At 40.4% G+C, this 23,985-nt stretch overlaps 1 protein-coding gene across 5 annotated transcripts in view; it reads left to right on the plus strand.

The window, feature by feature from the left end:
* The window catches only part of GLRA3 (glycine receptor alpha 3), a 103,136-nt gene that overhangs the window by 74,194 nt on the left and 4,957 nt on the right, over window positions 1-23,985 (plus strand). For 3 of the 5 annotated variants that reach the window (XM_075150568.1, XM_075150569.1, XM_075150572.1), the window contains 3 exons: window positions 238-375; window positions 17,553-17,767; window positions 19,376-19,522. In XM_075150568.1, the coding sequence (XP_075006669.1) occupies window positions 238-375; window positions 17,553-17,767; window positions 19,376-19,522 (500 nt within the window). Of the gene's footprint in view, window positions 1-237; window positions 376-17,552; window positions 17,768-19,375; window positions 19,529-23,985 lie in introns of all 5 variants that reach the window. The other 2 variants (XM_075150570.1, XM_075150571.1) reach the window with 1 other exon arrangement.

Below are 23,985 nucleotides of genomic sequence, written 5' to 3' on the forward strand. Positions count from 1 at the left end.
TAATACCTGACTATTAAGATTTCACAAAGGATGCATAAGACTGGCTTTTTTTTTTCTAGTTCAGTATGGCTTAGAACAGCAGATAACACTTTTTGGTTAACAGGTACAAGAAGACCCCCAGTATTTTCTCCTTTTTATGACATTTACTTAAGTCATGGCTATTTGGTTTGTCCCTGCGTTTCAAATTTTGCAGCTGACTTCTTAGAGTTTATTTGCACCCTTTCTTTTTTTTTTTAGTCGGATACACGATGAATGATCTCATTTTTGAATGGCAAGAAAAGGGAGCAGTTCAAGTAGCAGAAGGTCTCACTCTGCCACAGTTTCTGTTGAAAGAAGAAAAGGATTTATGTTACTGCACCAAGCATTACAATACAGGTAGGAAAGCATATTAGTGATTAAAATTGGAACGACATTTAACATTTATTGTTATTTTGGAGAGCTGTTGTTTTTTTTTTTTTACATAGTGTTACTGAACTCACCAGAAGATTAAAAAGTACAGATGAATTGTGCAGGATAATGCAGTCTTAAATAACTGACACAACAAAATAAAACTACCTGAAGGCTGATCAATCTTGTATTTCAGTAAGCTTAAGAAAATACATAGTTGAAATAGTTCAGAAGCAATTCAGTCAGGAGTTTTACTTTTACAATGGGTGCCATGACCACATGTACACTGTGGGATATGAAGCACTGCTGAAATCCAAAGGTCCATATGTGGTGCACTAAGCATGCGCTGGCTCAGTCGGGAAAAAGGGACACAAGGTTGCCAAGCCAGCTATCCCTGCCCTAGTTCATACAGTAAGGGGGCAATGCAAACAAACTGAAAGGATCCTTAGTGTACAATGGCCAGGTGTCCAAACTAGACGTGGCCTTTCTGGGTTGAAGCTTTTGTAGAACTGCCATCATCTTTGTAGAACTCATCATCATCTCTGGGATTATTTGAAAAAGGGAGGGTTTAACATTAATGATATAGTTATTTTATTTTTAATTGTAAAAAATTATCTCAATAACTGGACAATCACTAGCATAATAATCCTCAAGAAAACATGTAGCAAAGGCTAAGAATGCATAGCTTCCATCTTCTCATGGGAAAATAAAGCTAGAACTCTTTCATTCTAATCCATATCTCTCTTAATTTCTGTTCTCCAGTATGATTCTGGATTAAATATATCTTGAAATTTAAGTTTAGAATGATTTATTTGGATTCTGTTGAAATGGCAGAGGGGAGAAAATTCAATAGGTGGCGTTCATAAGCAATGTCCTGTTGCAAGCAAAATTAAGGAAGAGTGCTTTTCAACACCGAGTTTTATCACAGCTGCCATGGTACCCTAAGGAAGAGAAAGGTTCTCTAATAATTTCCATTTAGAGTGGGGAGATATTGATAGAAACATTTTGAAGTGTTCCTTAAAATAAATTGGAAATACAAACCATGCAGTTTTACTGTACAAATACTAGTATCTGCCTAATCCTTAAAAACCTTCCAAAAATAGAGATACGTATCCCATAGCAGGGTAATTTCTTCACTCAAACATCCCTTTGTTAATGATAATAATGAAATTCATATTATTCCTTTTTTCTTTTTGCCATAATCCTTATAACAAAAAAGAAAATTTTATTTTCATTATTTTTCTCTGTCTCCTTTGAGATATATAGGCAACCTCTTCTTCCTTTTTAGGATTCCTCTGCTTTTGTGCCATTTTAACATGTGCCTGTAACTGTACAGTGATATTAAAAAATCAGAATTTGTGGTAGAAAGTATTCTCCTCATTTTTCCAAAGTTCTTTTGGACAATATGATGCATTAAAAATCTCTAACTGAGGAATTAAAACATTACTATGGTACTTAACGTGATATGGAACGGAAACCTGTTTTAAAATGTCAGAATTTCCGGTGATTTCCAAACATCTCATCCAAAGCTGAATTGTACTTTTACTCGTTTGTCTGAGAAATTTCATTACAATCATCATGGTTTAAACCTTTTGATTTTGACTGAAACTTCATTTTTTCAATATTTTTGAGCCCCTACCTTTTTCTTTGTAACCTGTGTTTCAAGCCTATTTAAGTTGGTATTCATTTTCTTCCAAGCAGAAATAGGAAAACATGCTAGGCCTAGGCATAACACACTAGGTTGCATGGGGTCAACTTACATCTACTGTCTTTTTCACTGTGGCCCTAAACTGAGCTGAGAAGGGGGAGCAACAGATGTTATTAACTGCATGTGAGGTCTCATGACTCTCAAAATGTGCCTGTGAGATGAGTGTGCTTATCCCTGCACACTTGTCACATTTGCAACCGCTGTCACATTTAGGTGGGAGAAAGGGTTTACTGTTAACTCTAGAGGACAGTGTGGCCAATCATCAGTCCGTTATATTTCTGTATTGTTTTGGCCAAACTGCATTTCTGTGGCCAAACAGGTGCTCTAAAATGTGAGTGCAGCCCACAACCCTGAAAAGATGACTGAAGTTCGTGCCTCTACTTAAAAAAATAATTGTACCATTTAATTTGTCCATAAAAAGTTGAGACGTTTATTAACACAGAAAACTTGGAAGCCTGGATGCAGGCACCCACCGTACACTCCAGGATGGAGACTTTAAAAGACCTCAGCAAACAAGAAGACAATTGCATAGCTGTGGGACCTGCCTATGACTGGCAGGGAAAAAAAATGTAATGCTGAGTGGCACTGGCTGCAGGCAGAAGGATATTTCCTCACCAGAGGAAGCAGCAAAGTGGCCTGCTCTGAGTTACAGCACCAAAATTACAGGTACAAATCTGGAAAAGCTTCGGCAGGACAAACCAGAAAGAAAAGTTTTACTGATGCAGAACTACATTTATTGTGAAATTCTCCTTTTCAGGATAACAGTATTTTCTCCTGAGTATTTTTTTTTTTATTCAGGTCTTCAGTATGAAGTTAATTTAATTAAATTAGAGGGGCTTGGTTTGGTTTGGAGGAGGGTGGGAGTGCTTTCATTTCTTTGTTACAACCAGAGTTATTAACTACCGTGTATAGGCTAAAAACCCCTAAACATTATATTAAAAGACAACAACAACTAAGAGTTTCTTTTCCTCTATTAGGTCATATAATAGAATCATAGAATGGTTTGGGTTGGAAGGGATCTTAAAGATCATCTAGTTCCAACCCACCTGCCATGGGCAGGGACACCTTCCCGTAGACCAAGGTGCTCAAAGACTCATCCAACCTGACCTTGAACACTTCCAGGGGTGAGGCATCCACAACTTCTCTGGCCAACCTGTTCCAGTGCCTCACCACCCTCACAGTAAAGAATTTCTTCCTAATATCTAATTGAAATCCACCCTTTTCCAGTTTAAAACTGTTACTCCTCATCCTATCACTACACTCCTTGATAAAGAGTCCCTCCCCATCTTTCCTGTAGGACCCCTTTAAGTACTGGAAGGCCACTATAAGGTCTCCCCAGAACCTTCTCTTCTCCAGGCTGAACAACCCCGACTCTCTCAGCCTGTCCTCATACAGGAGGTACAGGAGGTGTTCCAGCCCCCTGATCATCTTTGTGGCCCTCCTCTGGACTCACTAGAGTAGGTGCATGTCTTTCTTATGCTGGGGACCCCAGAGCTGAACACAGTACTCCAGGTGGGGTCTCATGAGAGCGGAGTAGAGGGGCAGAATCACCTCCCTTGGCTTGCTGGCCACACTTCTTTTGATGCAGCCCAGGATGCGATTGACCTTCTGGGCTGCTAGTGCACATTGCCAGCTCATACTCAGTTTTTCATCCACCGATACCCCAAAGTCCTTCTCCGCAGGACTGCTCTCAATCCACTCATCGCCAAGCCTGTATCCATGTTTGGGATTGCCCTGACCCAGGTGCAGGATCTTACACTTGGCCTTGTTGAACTTCATGAGGTTCGCATGGCCCACCTCTCTAGCCTCTCAAGGTCTCTCTGAATTGGCATCCCTTCCCTCTAGAGTATCAACCATACCACACACAGCTTGGTGTCATCCACAAATTTGCTGAGGATGTGCTCAATCCCATTGTCCATGCCCCCGACAAAGTTGTTAAATAATACTGGTCCCAATACTGACCCCTGAGGGACCCCACTCACCATTGGAATATGTGACCAGTAATGTGCTTTCTTAAGGCTCCTGCAATGAGATACTGTAGACAGATACCCCTTTAGGATACTCCACAAGAAACAAAAAAAATCATTTTTCAAAACTAGAAATAAAGCCTATTTCTCTGGCCTACGACAGATTAGATTAAAAGATTCTTAAAAGAACGCTAAGAAGCTGCAGCTGGTACAATAAGTGTCCAAAGAAGAGTTTTCAATTTAAGTTTAGTTGACAGAAAGTTTTTCTGAGACATCCCGTAAAACAGAAGAAAAACCCCAAAAGTCTCCCTGTGAAACAAATTAACATGAAGCTTCAGGACAGTATGTGGAAACTCATCAGCGCATGTGTCATCAGTGTTTCATGCGCAATTGAAAATGGATCACTGTAACCACAGGTTGAAAAACAAACTGCTTCTAAATATAGGGATATGACAGTTTCAGCAACAGTACAGCATAATGGCTCATCAAGTCTTGTGTTCTGAAGTGACACAACAACATTTCTGGCTATTTTCATATTTTTGTGTCCACTGGCATATCCGCAGTGACAAATTTAGGAAGCGAAGTAGAATCATAACAACCAGGAAAATCACATGTGAGCAATTACTTCGTCCTCATTCACTTCCTATGTCACATGCATTGCTCCCCTGGGCTTTTATGCAACACCCAATTCTAATTTCAATAACAGGTAATTTCAATCACGGCTGCAAAAAGCCCAATATACGATAGCATGAATTTATACACAATAGCATTGGCTAACAGGCACAAACCAGAATCTTGGCTTTACTCCTGCACCATGGATAATGCGCTACATCTGCACTTGAATGATGCTGCTCAGAACTGTCATGTCTATTGATGGATGTTGGCTCAAAGTATTGAATGTAATGGTCCTGGAAAGAGTGGAGCTATGGTTGCTACACTCACCACCAGAACTGGTGGGTTCTGTATGTGACCATTTCTGATAACTCTGTATCCTTAAATCTGCGATCTCGATGAACAGCCTGCTTCCTTAAGTCCACATTCCCCACTCGACCTCCTAACACATCCATCCCAAACACAATCATTTCTCATGATCCCTTTGGTTCTCCCTTAAGGTCAAACAAGTTGCTTAACAATCTGTAGATTGTGCCCCTTCTAGGTCCTATCTTCAACTGACTTAATGCCTTATATTGGCCCATTTTGCTGCCAACATGATAGTGATTACAGAAGACATAGCTTTGATGCCTTACTCCAACCAGAACTCAAACTCCTACTTGTTTTGACAAATACCTAAACCATTCTTTTTGAGACTATAGCAGTGATTTTTAAGCCATGGCTTTTTAACCCCTCAGAGTTTTTTCATAGACCATTTCTCAGAAAAGGAAGTTCGTACTTTCTATCCAGGATGTATTCTATGGGCGTGAAATGTTTTAAGCTGCTTATTCCTTCACTGAAAAAGGAGATATTATAAACATTTTGAAAAACAAACAGTATGACAGGCTGAGGACATGACCATCCCTAGGCACAGAAAACAGCACTGCCTTGTGACTAGTCTTTCACATCACAAGAATTCTGTTCAACTTGATATCTGTTCTGGTGACTTCTGTTCAACTCCATATTTGCCACGCTCCCAGGTCTTTCCTGCAGAACTGCTACCTGCCCAGAACATCCCCAGTCTGCACCAGTGCTTGGGGTTACCCCATCCTCATTGCAGAACTGTGCATTTGTCTTTGTTGACTGTTGCGGTGGGTCTGTTCCTCCAGCCTATGGAGGTCCCTCTGAATGGCAGCTTGGTCCTCCATTCTGAGAGAGATGGGAAGTGCAAATTCATCAAGCTGAAAAAAAAATTAGTTGCTCTTTTCCACATTTATTTTCAACTTTCTTTCACTGCAGTCATTATCAATCTTACACAAATATTAAGTTTACCACCTGCCCCAGTACTTGTTTCCAAAGTCCCTTCCTTCCTGACCAAGAACTTGTGTAATCATTGGCAGGTGACAGCACCAGACCGATATCCCCCAATATGCCACTGATATTCGCAGACTGTGACTTGAAAAAAAAAAAGCTGAATGGTAGTACATTCCTACAGTCGTTTTGTGAATCTTGGCTTTAGATACATAGGCACCAGCCATATATATGAGAACCCGTCTAGTTCTACATGCCAGACACTCAAAAATCATCATTTCTAGTCAGGCTGCATGATCATAGATACAGCCTGAATGTTTTACCATGAGGAAAAGGCACATACCTTTATAAGCATTTTTTATCTGCAAAATATACTCAAATTGCAATTTATATTTCAGTGCAAATGGCAAAAAGTGTCTAGAGACTGCACTTACCATGTGATTTTTAATTACTCTGTCTCCTTCTTGGAGAGGTATGAAAATAATTTCAGCTAACTTTACTTATATGTAATCAATTTTATAGACACAGTCTCTTGAAATAACCAGCTTTGCACACACATGTAATTTATGGAGTGTCTTGTTTATTTAAGAAATTTTATAGTGGGAAGGCAAAAGGACAGAAAGTATTTAACTGTATTTCAGTAATAAGCAAAGCAGAATGCCTCTCGAATGGCAGTGTAACATTCTGGGAGGAATAAAAAGGAAGTCTTTTTACTGAAAAAGGTAAACTCAGCTAGACTACTTGCCTAGTGGTGATTCTGATAATGACTCAAACAGAAGAGAAAGTAAAAGGAGCAGAACTGCCTCATGGAAAAGTCAGTTTATATGTTTCATTTTCCTTCTTCATGCTTTCTGTGAAAATCATCTGCCATCATGATTGCAGTGTGATACATAACACACTGTACTTTGTAGCCAAGAGAATTTAATTGTGGCCTTATTTTAGCAGATGCAGAGCAAAAAGAAAGCACATAACAAAAGGCAGAAGGAAAGTGCTGGTGGTCTATGTCATCCCTCTTATAGCAATATAGTTTATTTCATTCTGAGACTATGTCTTGCTTTTAGCCAAACAGTTATTTCAGTTAGAACATAAAATTGTACTCAGAAAATTTCTTTCAATGTTAATAACTTCAAAAATAGAAAGCTTTCCATTTGGGCTTTGAGGTTGTTTTTTTTTTTCCATTAATCCAGTTTGTCTGAGGACCCTTGGAGCCAATACCCTCACTCTCACTAAAGACAATAGCAACCTTTGCCAGGATGATTCTGTTCTGTATACTAGATAACCTAAAACGTTAAGGCTCACATATGCAGGGCACTTAACAAAAGCCTTGATTAATTACATGATGAATGATTTGGTTTCAGGACAATACTGATCAAAACTTCATCTGTCTGGGGCTCTAACACATACATAAAGGACTAGCTTTCTACTACCTAGCACACCGAAATGTCCCAGCTCAAGATGAGATGAGTGCCAGAACCAGCCTTAAGAAAGGGCTGGAAAAATACAGCAAAGGCAAAGGCTATGATAGCCTGCAGTTAGATCATATTAGGTTGCAGCTGAATAGCAATCTAAAAGCCTCTCACAAATTATTGTCAGTGTGAGTTTTCCTGCAATAGACATTTGTTTTGAGTAAATATTGGTCCTTTTTTCCACCATACAAAGGTACAGAGAGTAGACAAGAATATTCAAAGCATTGCAATGGCAACTATTTAGTGAGAAACTGGGAATCCAAGGTACTAATCATTAGAAAATAGTGAAAGTCATAAAGTGGGGTAGCCACATTGCATCAATCCATACAAACTCTGATTATTCAATTAAACAGCATCTTGAGAATTGCAGTTACTCAGCTACCGTTTCTTCTGATCCTCCCTCTAGGACTACCATCACAGTACCTTAGAAACATAATTTAGTTTGTACTGGTTTTCCTTTGAAGCTAGAAGTAGAGCCCTAGCTAGATCTCGCAGGGTGTGGGGGTTTTTTTGCTCAAGCTTTTTTTTTTTTTAAATAAACATTATCTAGACATTCTACTTTATCCATATAAAGTGCTTTCAGGTTCCCTGTCTATAAAACCACTCTGCAGAGCAACTTAGGTGCAAAGACTAAAGTACCAAAACCGTACATCCAGAATCTCACACTAGCATTGCGTTACTATGATTTTATCTAGCTAATCTAGATAAAACCCAATTTTACCTGTATATCTCAATAAAACCAGCTTTTTATCTATCTACTTTAATTAATCTCTTCAGAGACACTTATGAGATAGCAAACACTAATTAGGCAATTGGTGTGACTATATTCACCACAGTAATCTGTACTGCATTTTCTGCCCCTTTCTCCTGTCTCCCTGTTTCTTGAGTCCACTTGTTGTTTTGTCTTAGAAGAAGTCTTTAACTTTTGCTTCTAGAAGAGAGGACTGTCTTTACTTTTCTCTCTGTAGACAAAAGTGCGCCAGTTGGCTTTTGCAATATGTTACCTTTTCCACATAAAATGAGGAACTGTGATTTTTACAAGTCTAAAAATGGTAAACACTGCAGAGGTTCAGAATAACACCTAGAAATAAATACTCTGTCTAACACAATTTTCAAGCTCAGATTGATCTTGAATGCTTAGGATGTTTATAGGGAGTAGAGGACTTGAGCTGCTTAAGAAAGGGATTTCCAGAAGACAGACAAATGGGAGAAGCTCTATATTGTATTAAGGGATCTAAATCTAAGTCAGCCATTTAGGTTGAGCATATCCTATCCACTGAAGAAGTCTCACTCTTCCTTTCTCCTTTCCTGCTGTCTCTCAGTACTTAATCTCATGTTAAACCTATGTCTCTAGCTGTTTTTCAAGGGGGAAAATGCAATGCTAGAAGGGAGGACCATCATCACAGTTCAATTGCCCCAGGAATCTGTTAGCAAATCTCCATAGCTAGCAATATCCTGGCCCTTGGGTTAGCTGTTTGTTGGTCATCAGTCACTGGTAAAAACAGAATTGTGCAGTCTACATCCATATTGACAGATGTGTTGGAGTCAGAATATAAAATATCCGCTTCCCGGATCTAAGACTCATACTCTGCAGGGCTCCATAAAGATTTATTCAGATTTGCTCAACTTAGTTTAGTTCAATTTTGCTAAACTTTGAACCATTTTCTATTCAGCAAGTATAAAATCCTGCAGTAAATAGTTTAATGTAATTTCATTAAGATATACATTCTTTAGGCCACAGTCTTCTCTACATCCATAAAATATTTCACAGTAGACCAGATATTAGTGTTATCAATGGTTTTTCTTATAAGGAAAGCCAGACTATAACTTAGTAGTATCTAAAGTAGTATCAAGAACCAGCACCTTCAGCAGATATCTCTCCATTCTGCATGGACTCACAGTTGAATCTCTGCTTACCTGAGGCAAGGTACCGTCCCTGAGGCAAGGGCAGCACACGGAGGCTCCGCAAGAAACGGAGGAATCCCTGCCCTCTTGTCACCAGGCAGAAGGAGGAGACCCAGGAGACGGGGGGGAAGGGACACAGGTCCCTGCTCAGGGCGCCAGGCGAACCCCCGCCCGGCCTCCCTCACCTCAACCTTCCCAGCTGCCCCTGCACAACAGATATGGGGCTCTGGAACTTGAGGGCCAGACAAACGAGGATGCAGATGAAGGCCCATCCAGGGGGTTGCCCGAGGCGAGGCAGTCAGCCCCACGCATTACGACTGCCTCTGCTAAGAAAAAAAGGAGGGTAATTGTCACAGGTGATTCCCTTCTGAGGGAGACGGAGGGTCCAATTTGCCAGCCAGACCCATCCCACAGGGAAGTCTGCTGCCTCCCTGGGGCCCAGGTTAAGGACATTACTAGGAAGCTCCCTGGTCTCGTGCAGGCCTCCGATTACTGCCCACTACTGGTTGTACAGGCTGGCAGTGAGGAGGTTGCAGAGAGAAGTCCCGAAGCCATCGAAAGGGACTTCAGGGTGCTGGGGCGACTGGCGGAAGGATCGGGAGCACAGGTGGTGTTTTCCTCGATCCCTTTAGTGGCAGGGCGGAACACCGAAAGGAACAGGAAAACTCATCGGATCAACACGTGGCTCAGGGGCTGGTGCCATCGGCAGAATTTTGGCTTCTTTGACCACAGGGAGGTTTACACGGCACCGGGCCTGCTGGCGACAGATGGAGTTCAGCTGTCTCACAGGGGGAAAAGGATTCTCGCGTATGAGTTGGCCGGGCTCATCGAGAGGGCTTTAAACTAGGTTCAAAGGGGGAAGGGGATAAAACCAGGTTCACTAGAGAAGAGCCTGGGGACTGCACGTCAGTGTCGGGGGAGAAATCGGCAGCCCAGCTCAAGTGCATCTATACCAATACACGCAGCATGGGCGGCAAACAGGAGGAGCTGGAAGCCATTGTGCAGCGGGGTAGCTATGACTTAGTCGCCATCACGGAAACGTGGTGGGATGAGTCTCATGACTGGAGTGCTGCAATGGATGGCTATAAGCTCTTCAGAAGGGACAGGCGAGGAAGGAGAGGCGGTGGGGTAGCCCTGTATGTTAGGGAGTGCTTCGACTGTCTAGAGCTCAATGGTAGTGATGACGAGGTCGAGTGCTTGTGGGTAAGGATGAGGGGGAAGGCCAACAAGGCAGATATCCTGCTGGGAGTCTGTTATAGACCACCTAGCCAGGACGAGGAGGCAGACGAAATATTCTACAAGAGGCTGGCAGAAATCTCCCAGTCGCTAGCCCTTGTTCTCATGGGGGACTTCAACTTTCCGGACATCTGCTGGAAATACCACACGGCAGAGAGGAAACAGTCGAGGAGGTTCCTGGAGTGTGTGGAAGATAACTTCCTGACGCAGCTGGTAAGCGAGCTCACCAGGGGAGATGCCTCGCTTGACCTGCTATTCACAAACAGAGAAGGACTGATGGAGATGTGGTGGTCGGAGGCCGGCTTGGGCTTAGTGACCATGACATGGTAGAATTCTCAATACTTGGTGAAGTAAGGAGGGGGGCTAGCAAAACCGCTACCATGGACTTCTGGAGAGCGGACTTTGGCCTGCTCAGGACACTGGTCGAGAAGGTCCCTTGGGAGACAGTCTTGAAGGGCAAAGAGGTCCAGGAAGGCTGGACGTTCTTCAAGAAGGAAGTCTTAAAGGCGCAGGAGCAGGCTGTCCCCATGTGCCGCAAGAAGAACGGGCGGGGAAGGCGACCGGCCTGGCTGAACGGGGAGCTCTGGCTGGGACTCAGAAAAAAAAGGAGAGTTTATCACTTGTGGAAGACGGGGCAGGCAACTCAAGAAGAGTACAGGGATCTCGTTAGGTCGTGCAGAAAGGAAATTAGAAAGGCAAAAGCCCGGCTAGAACTCAACCTGGCCACTGTCGTGGCCATATAAGTATGTTTTATGTACTTATATGTACGTATATGTACTTATAACATGTAAGTATGTTAATGACAAAAGGAGAGCCAAGGAGAATCTCCATCCTCTATTGGATGCAGGGGGGAACGTTGCCACCAAGGATGAGGAAAAGGCTGAGGTACTCAACGCCTTCTTTGCCTCAGTCTTTAGTAGTCAGAGTGGTTATCCTCAGGGTACTCAGCCCCCTGAGCTGGAAGACAAGGACGACGAGCAGGATAAACCCCCCATAATTCAAGAGGATGAAGTTAATGACCTGCTATGCCACCTGGACGCTCACAAGTTTATGGGGCCGGATGGGATCCACCCGAGGGTACTGAGGGAGCTGGTGGAGCAGCTTGCTGAGCTGCTCTCCATCATTTACCAGCAGTCCTGGTTAACTGGGGAAGTCCCGGACGACTGGAGGCTCGCCAATGTGACGCCGATCTATAAGAAGGGCCGGAAGGAGGATCCGGGGAACTACAGGCCAGTCAGCCTGACCTCGGTGCCGGGGAAGATCATGGAGCGGTTGGTTTTGAGGGTCCTCACGAGCCATGTCCGGGACAACCAGGGCACCAGGCCCAGCCAGCACGGGTTCATGGAAGGCAGGTCCTGCTTGACCAACCTGATCTCCTTCTATGACCAGGTGACCCGCCTAGTGGATGAGTGGATGAAAGGCTGTGGATGTGGTCTGCCTGGACTTCAGTAAAGCCTTTGACACTGTCTCCCACAGCATTCTCCTAGAGAAGCTGGCGACTCACGGCTGAGACAGGTACACTCTTCGCTGGGTAAAAAACTGGCTGGACGGCCGAGCCCAGAGAGTTGTGGTCAACGGAGTTAAATCCAGTTGGCGGCCAGTCACGAGCGGTGTTCCCCAGGGCTCAGTACTGGGGCCGGTCTTGTTCAATATCTTTATCAATGATCTGGACGAGGGGATCAAGTGCTCCCTCAGTAAGTTTGCAAATGACACCAAGTTGGGCGGGAGTGTTGATCTGCTGGAGGGTAGGAAGGCTCTGCAGAGGGACCTGGACAGGCTGGATCGATGGGCCGAGGCCAACTGTATGAGGTTCAACAAGGCCAAGTGCCGGGTCCTGCACTTCGGCCACAACAAACCCAGGCAACGCTACAGGCTCGGGGAGGAGTGGCTGGAAAGCTGCCCGGAGGAAAAGGACCTGGGGGTGCTGATTGACAGCCGGCTGAACATGAGCCGGCAACGTGCTCAGGTGGCCAAGAAGGCCAATGGCATCCTGGCCTGTATTAGGAATAGTGTGGCCAGCAGGAGCAGGGAGGTGATCGTGCCCCTGTACTTGGCACTGGTGAGGCCACACCTCGAATCCTGTGTTCCGTTTTGGGCCCCTCACTACAAGAAGGACATTGAGGTGCTGGAGCGTGTCCAGAGGAGGGCAAAGAAGCTGGTGAAGGGCCTGGAGCACAAGTCTTGTGAGGAGCGGCTGAGGGAACTGGGGTTGTTTAGCCCGGAGAAGAGGAGGCTGAGGGGGGACCTCATCGCGCTCTACAACTACCTGACAGGAGGTTGTAGTGAGGTGGGTGTTGGTCTCTTCTGCCAAGTAACTAGCGATAGGACAAGAGGAAATGGCCTCAAGTTGCGCCAAGGGAGGTTTAGATTGGATATTAGGAGAAATTTCTTTACTGAAAGAGTGATCAGGCCTTGGAACAGGCTGCCCAGGGAAGTGGTGGAGCCACCATCCCTGGAAGTATTTAAAAGACGTGTAGATGAGGCCCTAAGGGACATGGTTTAGTGGACATGGTGTGTTGGGTTGACGGTTGGACACGATGATCTTAGAGGTCTTTTCCAACCTTAATGATTCTATGATTCTATGATTCTATGATATTTAGTTCCTTTTTGTTGTTGTTTATACTTATTCATTTTATATTTTGTTATTAATTTTTAATTTCATAGTGATTTAATAATTATTATTCTCTTATCTTTATTAATTATTTTTCAGGCACACTATTTCCTTGGCTTAGTTTCCTAAGGTGATTTTCCATTATGAAAACTTTCTGTGTAGCTTCAGAAACAGCTACTCAGCCTTCCTGTGAATTGCAAACGTGACCATGACATTGTAAGGGTACAGTAAGAAGAGCTTCCCCCAAGGGATGTCTTAAGGGTTGCTAAAAGGGGGCAAATACATTTAAGTTCTACGAACTACTGCCTCTGGAGCAGTTTGAGGCAGATGAAACTGAAAAGAAGGACTCCTTGCAGACTGAAAGCTACTACTTATGCTTGATTTCCCTTGTACATCCCACAGTGCTGGCAGTGCCTTTTAATCACATAGGCATACTGCTGCCTGTGTAACCCACTGCTTAAACAACACCTGCCATGGTCCAAGGAGGCTGTGCAGTGTGAAGGAGTGCTAATGTAGAAAATTGCTCTTCTCTGGTTACCCATAGTTGGCCACAGCAGCAACAACCAAAAAAAGAATATGTGACCTAGACACTGACTCCCAAGAAAAGCCACTTATACTTTCCGGGGGAAAGAAAAATCATACAGACTGACTGGAATATATATTTTTCCACTAGAATATTGCTTTCAGTGTGGACATGGCATTGAAATCATGCCAGATCTGACATTGTTACCAAAGAACATGTGTAAGTGAGAAAAATACACCATCACATGCATATATACCAGTATGTTCACTTCATGTGCATAGGTACAGCATTCAGGAAGGCAACACTTTTAGTGCCTTTATCACACTTGAATCCCTGGTTAGGCTAGACTTACAAACATAAAGAAGATTACCTCTGTTTCAGGAAAAAATGCTTATCCTTTAGGAAGCCCTCAATAGCTGTTCTTTCTTTTGCATTAAAAAAATCTGTCCATTGTATGGATTGTGTGCACATCTATATTTAGCTATGGTCTGAAACTAACATCATGCCTTAATTTGTTACTCAGCCTCAGCAAAACGACAACACCACAAAGGTTTCATATAGTCCTCCTAGCCACGCTCCGTGATGTTTACAGTGCATATCAGAATGAATGAGAGCTTATCCCTTATGTACTGCGAATGAATTTTTAGAGCAATGCTCTTAGCTGCTTGTCTATCTCCTTCCCCACTGAGATGACTTCATGGATATGTCTCTTCTGATCCATTCAAGCATCCAGTCAAATAGATTAAATCACAGCTAACCTGGCTTTGAATTTGGAATGGAATACAGGAAGAGAAAAGAGGCCAACAGCTGGATGCTGGCTTCAGCTGGGAAACAACAGCACAACCTCTGCTGGTTGCCTCCTAGCTGAAGCTCACATCTGCTAGTGCAAATGGTTTTTTTTCCATTCTGCTTCATTAGTCAAGTTTATGCAGGTGGTTCTGATCTGAGCCAGGAAGGGCAAAAACTAACATCAACCCTTCCACACTTAGACCAGCAACTGCTGCAACTGCAGTGTCGAGACTGACTTCCAGCTGCCGCCTTTCTCCTCTGCTGTCTTCCACTGGTGAGAAAGCCAATAGTCAGCAGTGCAGTAACAGAGACAAGTGTCTACCTGGGTAGCCACCAGTCTCCCGGGGGAGTTGCCCCGTATTAAGCTAATTTTTCAGTGCTACACTGGAACAGAGCAGATGAGGAACACAATGGTCTTGACTGGGAAGCAGTGGACATATGACTGGCATGTCCATAAACTCCCTGGGCCTAAGACAAAAACCGGAGTCTAATTCACACATTCTGTGGAGTTAAGCAAAGATATTTTTCCACTTTGAGACACACTTCACTTTCTTTTTTTCATTTTTTTGTTTTGGTTTTGTTTTTTTTTACCTTGGCCTATGATGTTTACAAAAATATGAAACCAACCAAAGAAATCATTCAGTGTAATTCCTCTGACACAGCACTCAGTCCTAGTTCTGGCCTCTTCAGTCTCCTTTCTCTCCTTTTCTGTGGTTACAATATATTCCATTTGCACTCCTTTCATTCAGAATCTCTTTCATTTTGTTAGGGTTCTGTTGTCCACAGCTATTCCTCTCAGACAAACCTGGCAAACTTTCAACTACATAAAAATAAACCACATCAGAGCTAATATATTATTTATTGCACCTTGTTTAGGACCACAGTATTTTTGTGCTGAGATCTCTGTAATAATTCAAGCCCACGTGAGTACTCAGGAAAGAGACTCTTATCCCACCTTTCTCTTGAGAAAAAAAACATTGCACAAGCAATAGCCAATGTTTATTGACACTCCAGTTATGCATATATTACCCATTCTGATGCTCCTTAGTTTTTCTTCTAATTTGTTTTGAAAGAAGAATATAGGACCCTATAAGAAGAAAATGTTGCATGTTGAACTGTAATTCTTGCTGATACAATGCCAAATAAAATGGCTTTGCAAAAGACCTAGATTTGGTTGATGTATTTCTGTCACTCCTTACCACCATGATTTACTGTGATGTATGAGAGAGAGAGACTGCTGCTGTCCAAGACTGCTGAATTAACAGAACAAATGTCAGAAAAAAAAGAAATCTTCAGGGTAAGGACCATCTTGAAGTAAGAATATGATTCCGACAAAGACCAGTCAGAGCAGAACTTCTAGTTATGTGGGGTGTGCTGAACTGCTAAGTAAGTAAAAGAATGTATCATGTAGATATCCTTTTGAAGATACTGGAAGAGAAACGTGGGGGAAAATCCTGGCCTTCTCTGAAGTAAACACCAAAATTCCCATTCACTTTGTTAAACCAGGACTTAATTCCCTGATTGAAGCAGAAATCAGTTTTGAAGCTGGGGCAGCAGATGGTTAAGCCAGGATTTGGAACACAGATAGGATTCAGAAAACACTGGCAATTAGGAATGGAACTGAGCTGGCAGATATAAAACTCCTGAGATATATCATGTCATTTTAAAATTGAACATCATAACTACTGTCTTTCTAAATATGTGGGGTTTTTGTTCCTCAGTAGAATAAAAATGTCATACAATCACATTTACTATGACATCATAGAAAGAACTAATGGCCTGTTAATAGGACTATTATGAAAATAATGAAGTTCAGAAGATATTTCCAAGCACTTAATACACCTAGAATAAAAACATTACAGTTTGACTTTATCTGAAACTCATTTCTGTGTGCCTAACACTATTGTCACAGCATAATACACAATATATTAAATTAGTATAGGATAAGATCATAAATAAGTCTATTACATAAATTTTGGTAATATGAAAAATATTAAAGCACTATTAATGTGCAACAATTTGCTATAAAATGGCATTTTGGAAAATAAAAATAGATTAGCAAAAGATCTATCAAAAACTACTGGAAAACATAACCAAAGAACTTCATACCACTTAAGAAATAAATAACTACGTAGCTTTCCATGTTAAATTTAGAATTAGGAAATGCTTTCATTCAAATAAGGAAGAAATCTGTGTATTTCTTGCTGTGAGAAACAGTTTCATGTATACATTATTTATAGTAACAGCATTGCCTTCAGCACCATTCATATGTGACTAATATGAGCACTGAGCAGAATTAGAAAACCTAATGAGACCAGGTCAAGATCTGTGAAATAATCTACAGTTTAGAGGGTAAAAAGAGAAAAAAATGGTATGAGCAAACAATAGATTTTTTTGTTCTGGTTTTGTTAAATTGGTGGAAGTTGCTTGGTGGTCAGTATCTGGAAAAATTAGGCCATTTAATCAGCTTCCTAAAGTCCTCAGTTTCTGTTTGAATCTCGGTCATTGTACTTTTGAGTTGGAACAGTTTAAAGGGAGATAAAAGGAGAGATTTAGCGAAATCTCCTATTGATCACCCACACTGATCTTACTATATTTTTCCCAAATTCATTGGATTAAAAAAAAAATAAATTTAAGCTTAAAGTTGAACCAAAATATAAAGGAGACTTTATACAATGGGAGATCAAACCTTTTCTTTGCATACTGCAGTATTTCCAAACACTAAGTGGGATAACAAGTGTGATTACACAGAGGAACTTTCCTATATCATAATGATTTGTGTTTCAGTCATCTCTTTGTTTTTATAAGGAAAGAAGAGTTCCAGAGTTTATCAAATTCTTAAATTTTCAGTTTTTCTGTCTGCTGTCTTTCCAGTAGATAGTCCTGTTATAATGGGGGACCTTACATACTAAAAATCACTAAAGAGAAATCAAAATATTCATCTTTCATGAGATAATAAATATATTTGACAGAGTGTAAGTTCTTTAGAGGGTGTACTAGATGTTGACATTAAAGAATATTCTATTTTTATTGAATATTTCTTCTTTGTTATAAAAAGGAAAGTTTACATGTATTGAAGTCCGATTTCACCTTGAGAGGCAGATGGGTTACTATCTCATCCAGATGTACATACCGAGCCTCTTGATCGTCATTCTCTCCTGGGTGTCATTTTGGATCAATATGGATGCAGCTCCAGCCAGAGTGGCTTTAGGCATAACAACTGTATTGACCATGACAACACAAAGCTCAGGTTCACGAGCATCTCTTCCAAAGGTAGGCAGAATTTCCTTTGTTTGTACCACATTAGTCATAACGCTATGTGGCAAATAAATACCTTCAGTCAACCTTATAATATGTGTTTTAATTGTTGGCATTTAAGCATCTTCTAAAGGATATAAATAACTTTGAAATATTTAGGAGGGTTTTGAGCCACCAATCAAATATATTTCACTTCTCTCCTGTCTCAACTATTTAGCCAACCACATACCTACTAAATTCCGTAAACATCAGCAAGTGATGAAAGCAATGTTATTCAGTACTACATAAATGCTGCTTGTTAGCAGTTGACTAGCTCATCCTTTTCCAGATGCCAGTATCTGATCACATGCTAGCAAATATGACTGAATTTCTAAAGGTCAAAGATTCCAACCTGTTTTCAATGATATTGCTTTCCCAAAACCTGCCTACATTATGAATTAACTCACTAGTTACAAACATACTTACATTAAAATGTAGAAAAATGTGAAGCTAAATGGCTCCAAACAATTGCATAAGGAATGGTTCACTACACAATGTGTGTAGCTTAAAGTATATTTCTATGATTAACTATTTAAGTTTTCTGACTTGTCATTGCTTTAACGATTTTCTTTTTCATTTTAAGGGTTATTCCTTGACCATCTTCATGTGCCATTGCAGTTAATAGAAATAAAACGTATACAAGAAAAATACACAAAGTCCACTTCCATATTAGTTTTAACACGGTATTTTTAGGCTGGCTAATTAAATTTTTTTCTAAGTAAAATAGATACCCTTAACAGGGGTGAGTGTGCTTTACACCTCAAGTATATGGATCCAAATGCATCAACAGATAAGAAAATGGAATGCTATAAAAACTCAGAAAAGCAAGAATGTAGGAGGTTACCAAAGAGAGCTACAGATGTTTTTGTCACATTTCTGAGGCCTGAAGCTAGCTATGTTGGCTTACATGACAAAGCTCTTGTAAATCTGCACACAGAGAGGGAACAGGCCCTACTTTCCTAGTTCAGATTATTCCCTGCAGCTGAGCTTGGCAATAAAGGATTGCAATGAGTTCATCTACTCTGTAATTGATTTTCAGTACTTCCACTGTGTCAAAATTATTACAGGACTGATTTGAACCTATATCTTTGATTTACCATGCCTATGCTATCGGAGAATGAACATATCAGAGTTCTCCATCTATCTCCCTTCTTCTACCTAATTTCTATTCAAGGAACTTTAAATCAGATCCATTATAATACAGGAATTCCCACTGGTCCCACTATAAGCTATCTTCTGGTTCCTTAGTATCATTCCCAGATCTTTAGCAGGACAAATGGAGAAAGAGCATGTGCTTCTTGTGGATTATTTGGTTTGTGGTAAAATACATAGTACACTATGAGGAACCGTTAATGATGTAAACAGTAAACACATTTTGTGAAAGACTACATTTTTTAAAAAAAAAATTAACCCTTATAGATTGAATTGTTGTCCCTCTTATTATCTAGCTTTCATGTTAAGTTTTGTTTGATAAAAGTAGTGTTGGGATGTGGAGATGTTAATGCACTTCCTCCTGACATGAAATACTAAACTTCACATCTGTAGTTTTAACGTATTCAGTCTTCTGCTCTATTCTCTCTGTAGGTGTCATATGTCAAAGCGATTGACATCTGGATGGCTGTGTGTCTGCTTTTTGTATTTTCTGCACTTTTGGAGTATGCAGCTGTAAACTTTGTGTCAAGGCAGCATAAAGAACTTCTGCGATTCCGCCGCAAGAGGAAGAAGAACAAGGTAAAGGTAACAGTATTCACAACTTTGAAAGAGAGTCTGAGATTTGTTTATGCCAGGATATAGATTTAATTTGGTAAACATACTGCAGCATAAACTGGCAATATAAATAAAATGGCAGCACAGAATGAAATTCACTATAGGCAGAGGGTCACTACAAGGACTATGCACTGCATAAATCCAACTTGGATTCTCGAAAGAGGGATTAAGAGGGATTTAAATGAGGCATGGGCCATGTGGGAGCCATCTGCACAAGCATGAATTTCACTCTGTTTGTTAGAAGAGTCAGATTATACTTCAGTGGATGAACGTTGCTGGTACATGCAGCAGTTTGTACTACATTGAGATTCAACAAAGAATGTTTCTTAATTTCATTTTAGTATTCAGTTCAAAGCCTTAACAGCTATGTTTCATGTGAATATTTTTTAATATAAAAAATACTTATTCAATCAATATTATTGGTGGAAGAACAAACATTTTACTTTAAAAGGCTGAGAAGTTTTGTGGTTTTTCCTTCTGTGATGTTAATTTAGGGCAAATTATTCATACAACTAGTAAGAAACTTTAATACCGTAATGGATATTAATATTTATTTTATAGCTGAAGCTATCTAGACTACCAGCAAAATAAGTCACTACCAATGTGCAAAGTCAAACAGCTAAGGCTACAGGTTTGAATTCTGAAGTCCGCAGCAATAAGCTGCAATAAATTGCAATAAATCTAGCAATAAGCAAAATTTCTTACAACAATATGTAACTCCTGCTTCTGATTTTTCAAAGAGTAAATATTTCTCCAACCTACTCATTAAATAAGTACCCACCACTGATGTCATGCAGAGCCTTTCCACTGGCTTTCAGTCACTATCTAGAATACTACTGTGGATGAAAGTCTGACCGTAGAGAGATGACTCAGTTCAGCCGTCTTTCATTCTTGAAGACTTACCTCAATTTACTGCTTACATCACAAGGAGAAGACATTTTACACGTTGTGTCCCATTTACTTAGAAGATTTTGAAAACCTGTAATGCTGTAAAGCCTACGTAAGCAGTCTCTGCTAGCAAGACTCCATGTTAAAATGCAGGCTGGAGAGTCAAATGAAAATGACGTTTTCCTACATTTGCCTGTTCCCATGTGTTGAGTCCTAGACTTTTTCAGGTGCAGAGAAAAACTCATGTACTGTAGCCTAGAAGATGATTCAGACTGCATGTACCTGCTTTCAACATTTGTCCCCGCTGACAGTAGCAGAAAAAATGCTTTCTGAGACACACAGGAGGAAAGCAGCATTTTTGTGATAGGGTGTTTGTTTTTGAAATATGGCAGCTCTCTGAAAGCTGCTTAAAGGTTTGGAATGGGGGGAATGGGATGGGCAGAGACGGATTACCGGACAGAGGGCAGGTGAGCCACAACAAATGTGTCATGTATCAAATACAAACAGCTGTGGTGAGTGATATATTATGTGACTATACTTGCAGTCCTTTCTTTTTCTCACTGTGTATTATAGTGTCTTCTGCATCTCAGGCAAATTCACCATATTCAACTTTAGTGATGTCTTTTCACTTCCTTAGATACAGCTCAAGTATTATAACCACAGGGTTAGAAACTGGCAGGTAATATTACCTTCCTTCCTCAGAATCAAACCAAATGTCTTTCCAGCCCCCTCTTAGCAAGACTTCAAGCTCACCAAAGACACTTCTTCAGCAATCACAATCAATCAAATTTCAGTTTAGAGGTATGTGAAGAAGGATTCACAATATACAAAGCACTTCTAAGAGAAGACCACTTAACAAAAGAGTATGCACATTAATAGTCTCATTGACTTAAGTGTTTTACTGGACCAGTGCTTGACATTATGGTATTTTTGAATTGACACTTAAAAGTCCTTATTCTAATTTTATACTTCATTAGAAAATCTTCTAGCTTCAGGTAGGTTGTTTGCTAGGTTCTCATAAAATTAGAGGGTTAGAATTAGAGACTGCAGGGTCTATATTAAAGTATCAAGTACTCCCTTTAGATTCTGAAGGATGAAGACATGCATTTCAATGCTTTTCTTCGTAACATATCCAGGTGAGGGTACTAACCATATTTGGGAGTATATGACTTTCCCTTCCTCCCTGTATCTGTATGTTTCATCATGAGACATTTCTCAGCCTAAATTTACCAGAAAAGGCTTTGTTCCCATACAGGTTATGATTTTGACAAATAGACATTTTTCTGAAAAGATTAATTTAACTGAACATTTCTTGACTGACTCCAATTCTATGTAGAGCTAGAGCTCCTTGTCACAGTTAACCTTTGAGAATACACATTCTCAAGCTCTAGAAACAGCTCAGCTAATTGCTTCTCTTTTTCTCAATGTTTTATTAAACAATTCCTTGCCCAAGAAGTATACTAGAACTTGAAACGTTACAAGCATGGAGATTTTATCTCTTCAAAAAATTTGGATCGCATCCTAAACCCTCTGGTATACAGGTAATAAATGATGCCTCATGGATTAAAGAAAGCAGTTAATAACTAGCCTTCCTTCCCACAAATATTATTTATTCACCACAATTTCTAATATGAAATGCAGGCCCTAGGATCATAAGTTAAATTAACTCGTGTTTCCTTCCTCTTTTGTCTTTTTCCAAGTCAGTTACTATAGCTGATGATTATAAAGTTTTGTATGCGTTTGTTATCCCTTTGGACGAGGTCAAACAGCCACTGGCTCTCAGGAATTAGATTGCATTGACTTTTAAAACTACCATGTGTAAAGAAAGATTCATTTGACCACAAAGTCAAAAGACAGGAGAAGAAGTTACGTTAAAAGGCTGCATTTAAAATAAACTTCAGGGGCTTCCTTGAACATTAAATCCTCTTTCTTTTTAAAGTGAAAACTGCTATTCTATTCAGTATTTATGTCCAAATGGACTAGAGAAATGGAGTAGTTAGGATAACTTATTAGACTTTTTCATGCCATATGCTTATAATCTTGGGACATTTTACTAAGATTAGGTTTTTCTACCAGGTGAATTCCAACTGATGAATACAGAACTTTTTGGCATTGGCATTTTATCTGCAAAGGTATAGCAAAATTCCTGGTGACTTGACTGTGTTGCAAAAGTCCAAAAATAGATGGTTTTGGAAATGTTTCATTTCAGGTATATGTTGACAGAAGAGAACATACATAAATAATATTTAATTGCAGTAGGGCAGCTGAAGAATTTCCAAAGTTTATTTTCTTTGTAATTAAAAAGACATGCTTGTTGCAAGAAATATTTACTTTTACCAAGTAACCCTAGCAACAGTCAGATGATTGAATTTCAGTGCTGGAATGCCCTTGGGAGGTCAGTGAATCCATTTTCCTGACCTAAGTCAGGATCAGTTATACCTAATTCGTCCCAGTCATAAAAATTCCACAAGCTCCCCCACAACCTATTGCAATGGTTCAGAAAGTTTTTTATTCATGCCTTGTTTGGCCTCTCATAGCTTGTCTAGAAGAGGCACAGAGAACAGACTACTTCATTCCTTTATATAGCCATTTGCACATTTCCATTCAGTCTTCTTTTCTTTAAATATTTCCAGTTGGTAGTGTCTTTTTTTTGCTCATTCTTCTTCCCTGGAAATTCTCCTAATAAGTCCATATAATTCCTCAAAACTGTGTTTGCAACATAAAGCCTAGGCGGTAACTGTTGAGAGCAGCCAAAGGATCACATCATGCAACTTATGCACTTGTTTATCCAAACCAGTTTGCCATTTGCCTTTTTAACAACAGCATGGTAATGACCCATATCAAGATTGTGACCTTCCATAACTCCTAAGTCTTTTTCCAGAACTGCTGCAGAGCCATTCACTTTCCATCTTAAGTTTGTGAAGTTGATTATTCCTGGCTAAAGGTAGTACCTTGTAGTTACACCTACCGACTCTCCTCCCGTATTTTTCAGACTCTTTGTCCAAATCATTGAATTCAATTTTAACTCTAAACATATCCTCAAACAAATTTGCAGTTTTTCGCAGGTTGGAGTCTTTTGTAAATTTGATCAAAACTATGGGTTATTCCTTCTCAATGCTGATCAAAAACACAGGAGAACTGAAATCTCTCTCTTAAAAACCATATGCTCGAACTCAGATAAAACCTCTGCAATAAATGAGTGTAGCAAACAAAATAAAAGCTGATGAGATTTATGGAAATTTATACAGTTATACAAAATGTAATTATGTACAGAGCTGTATCAAGACATTTTGGCATTCAAAGCTCATCTATCCTTGCCATATCCCTTATGCTTTTTCCACCTACAGTCACGGCCTCTTTCTTACACCATCTAGCACATTTGCAGCCTCCCTTCCCAGAAAACAGTAACAGAAACATCAAAGGCAATTCTTAGGTAAAACTGCACCCTCTGGCTACCATTTTTATGGTTGTAAGTATGGACCTCACTTGATGATTCCAAATAACTGAAAGGCAAATTTCTTTTCAAAGGCCATATCCAA

The sequence above is a fragment of the Calonectris borealis genome, chromosome 4 (assembly GCF_964195595.1).
Source record: "Calonectris borealis chromosome 4, bCalBor7.hap1.2, whole genome shotgun sequence".
In the NCBI taxonomy this organism is placed as follows: Eukaryota; Metazoa; Chordata; class Aves; order Procellariiformes; family Procellariidae; genus Calonectris; species Calonectris borealis.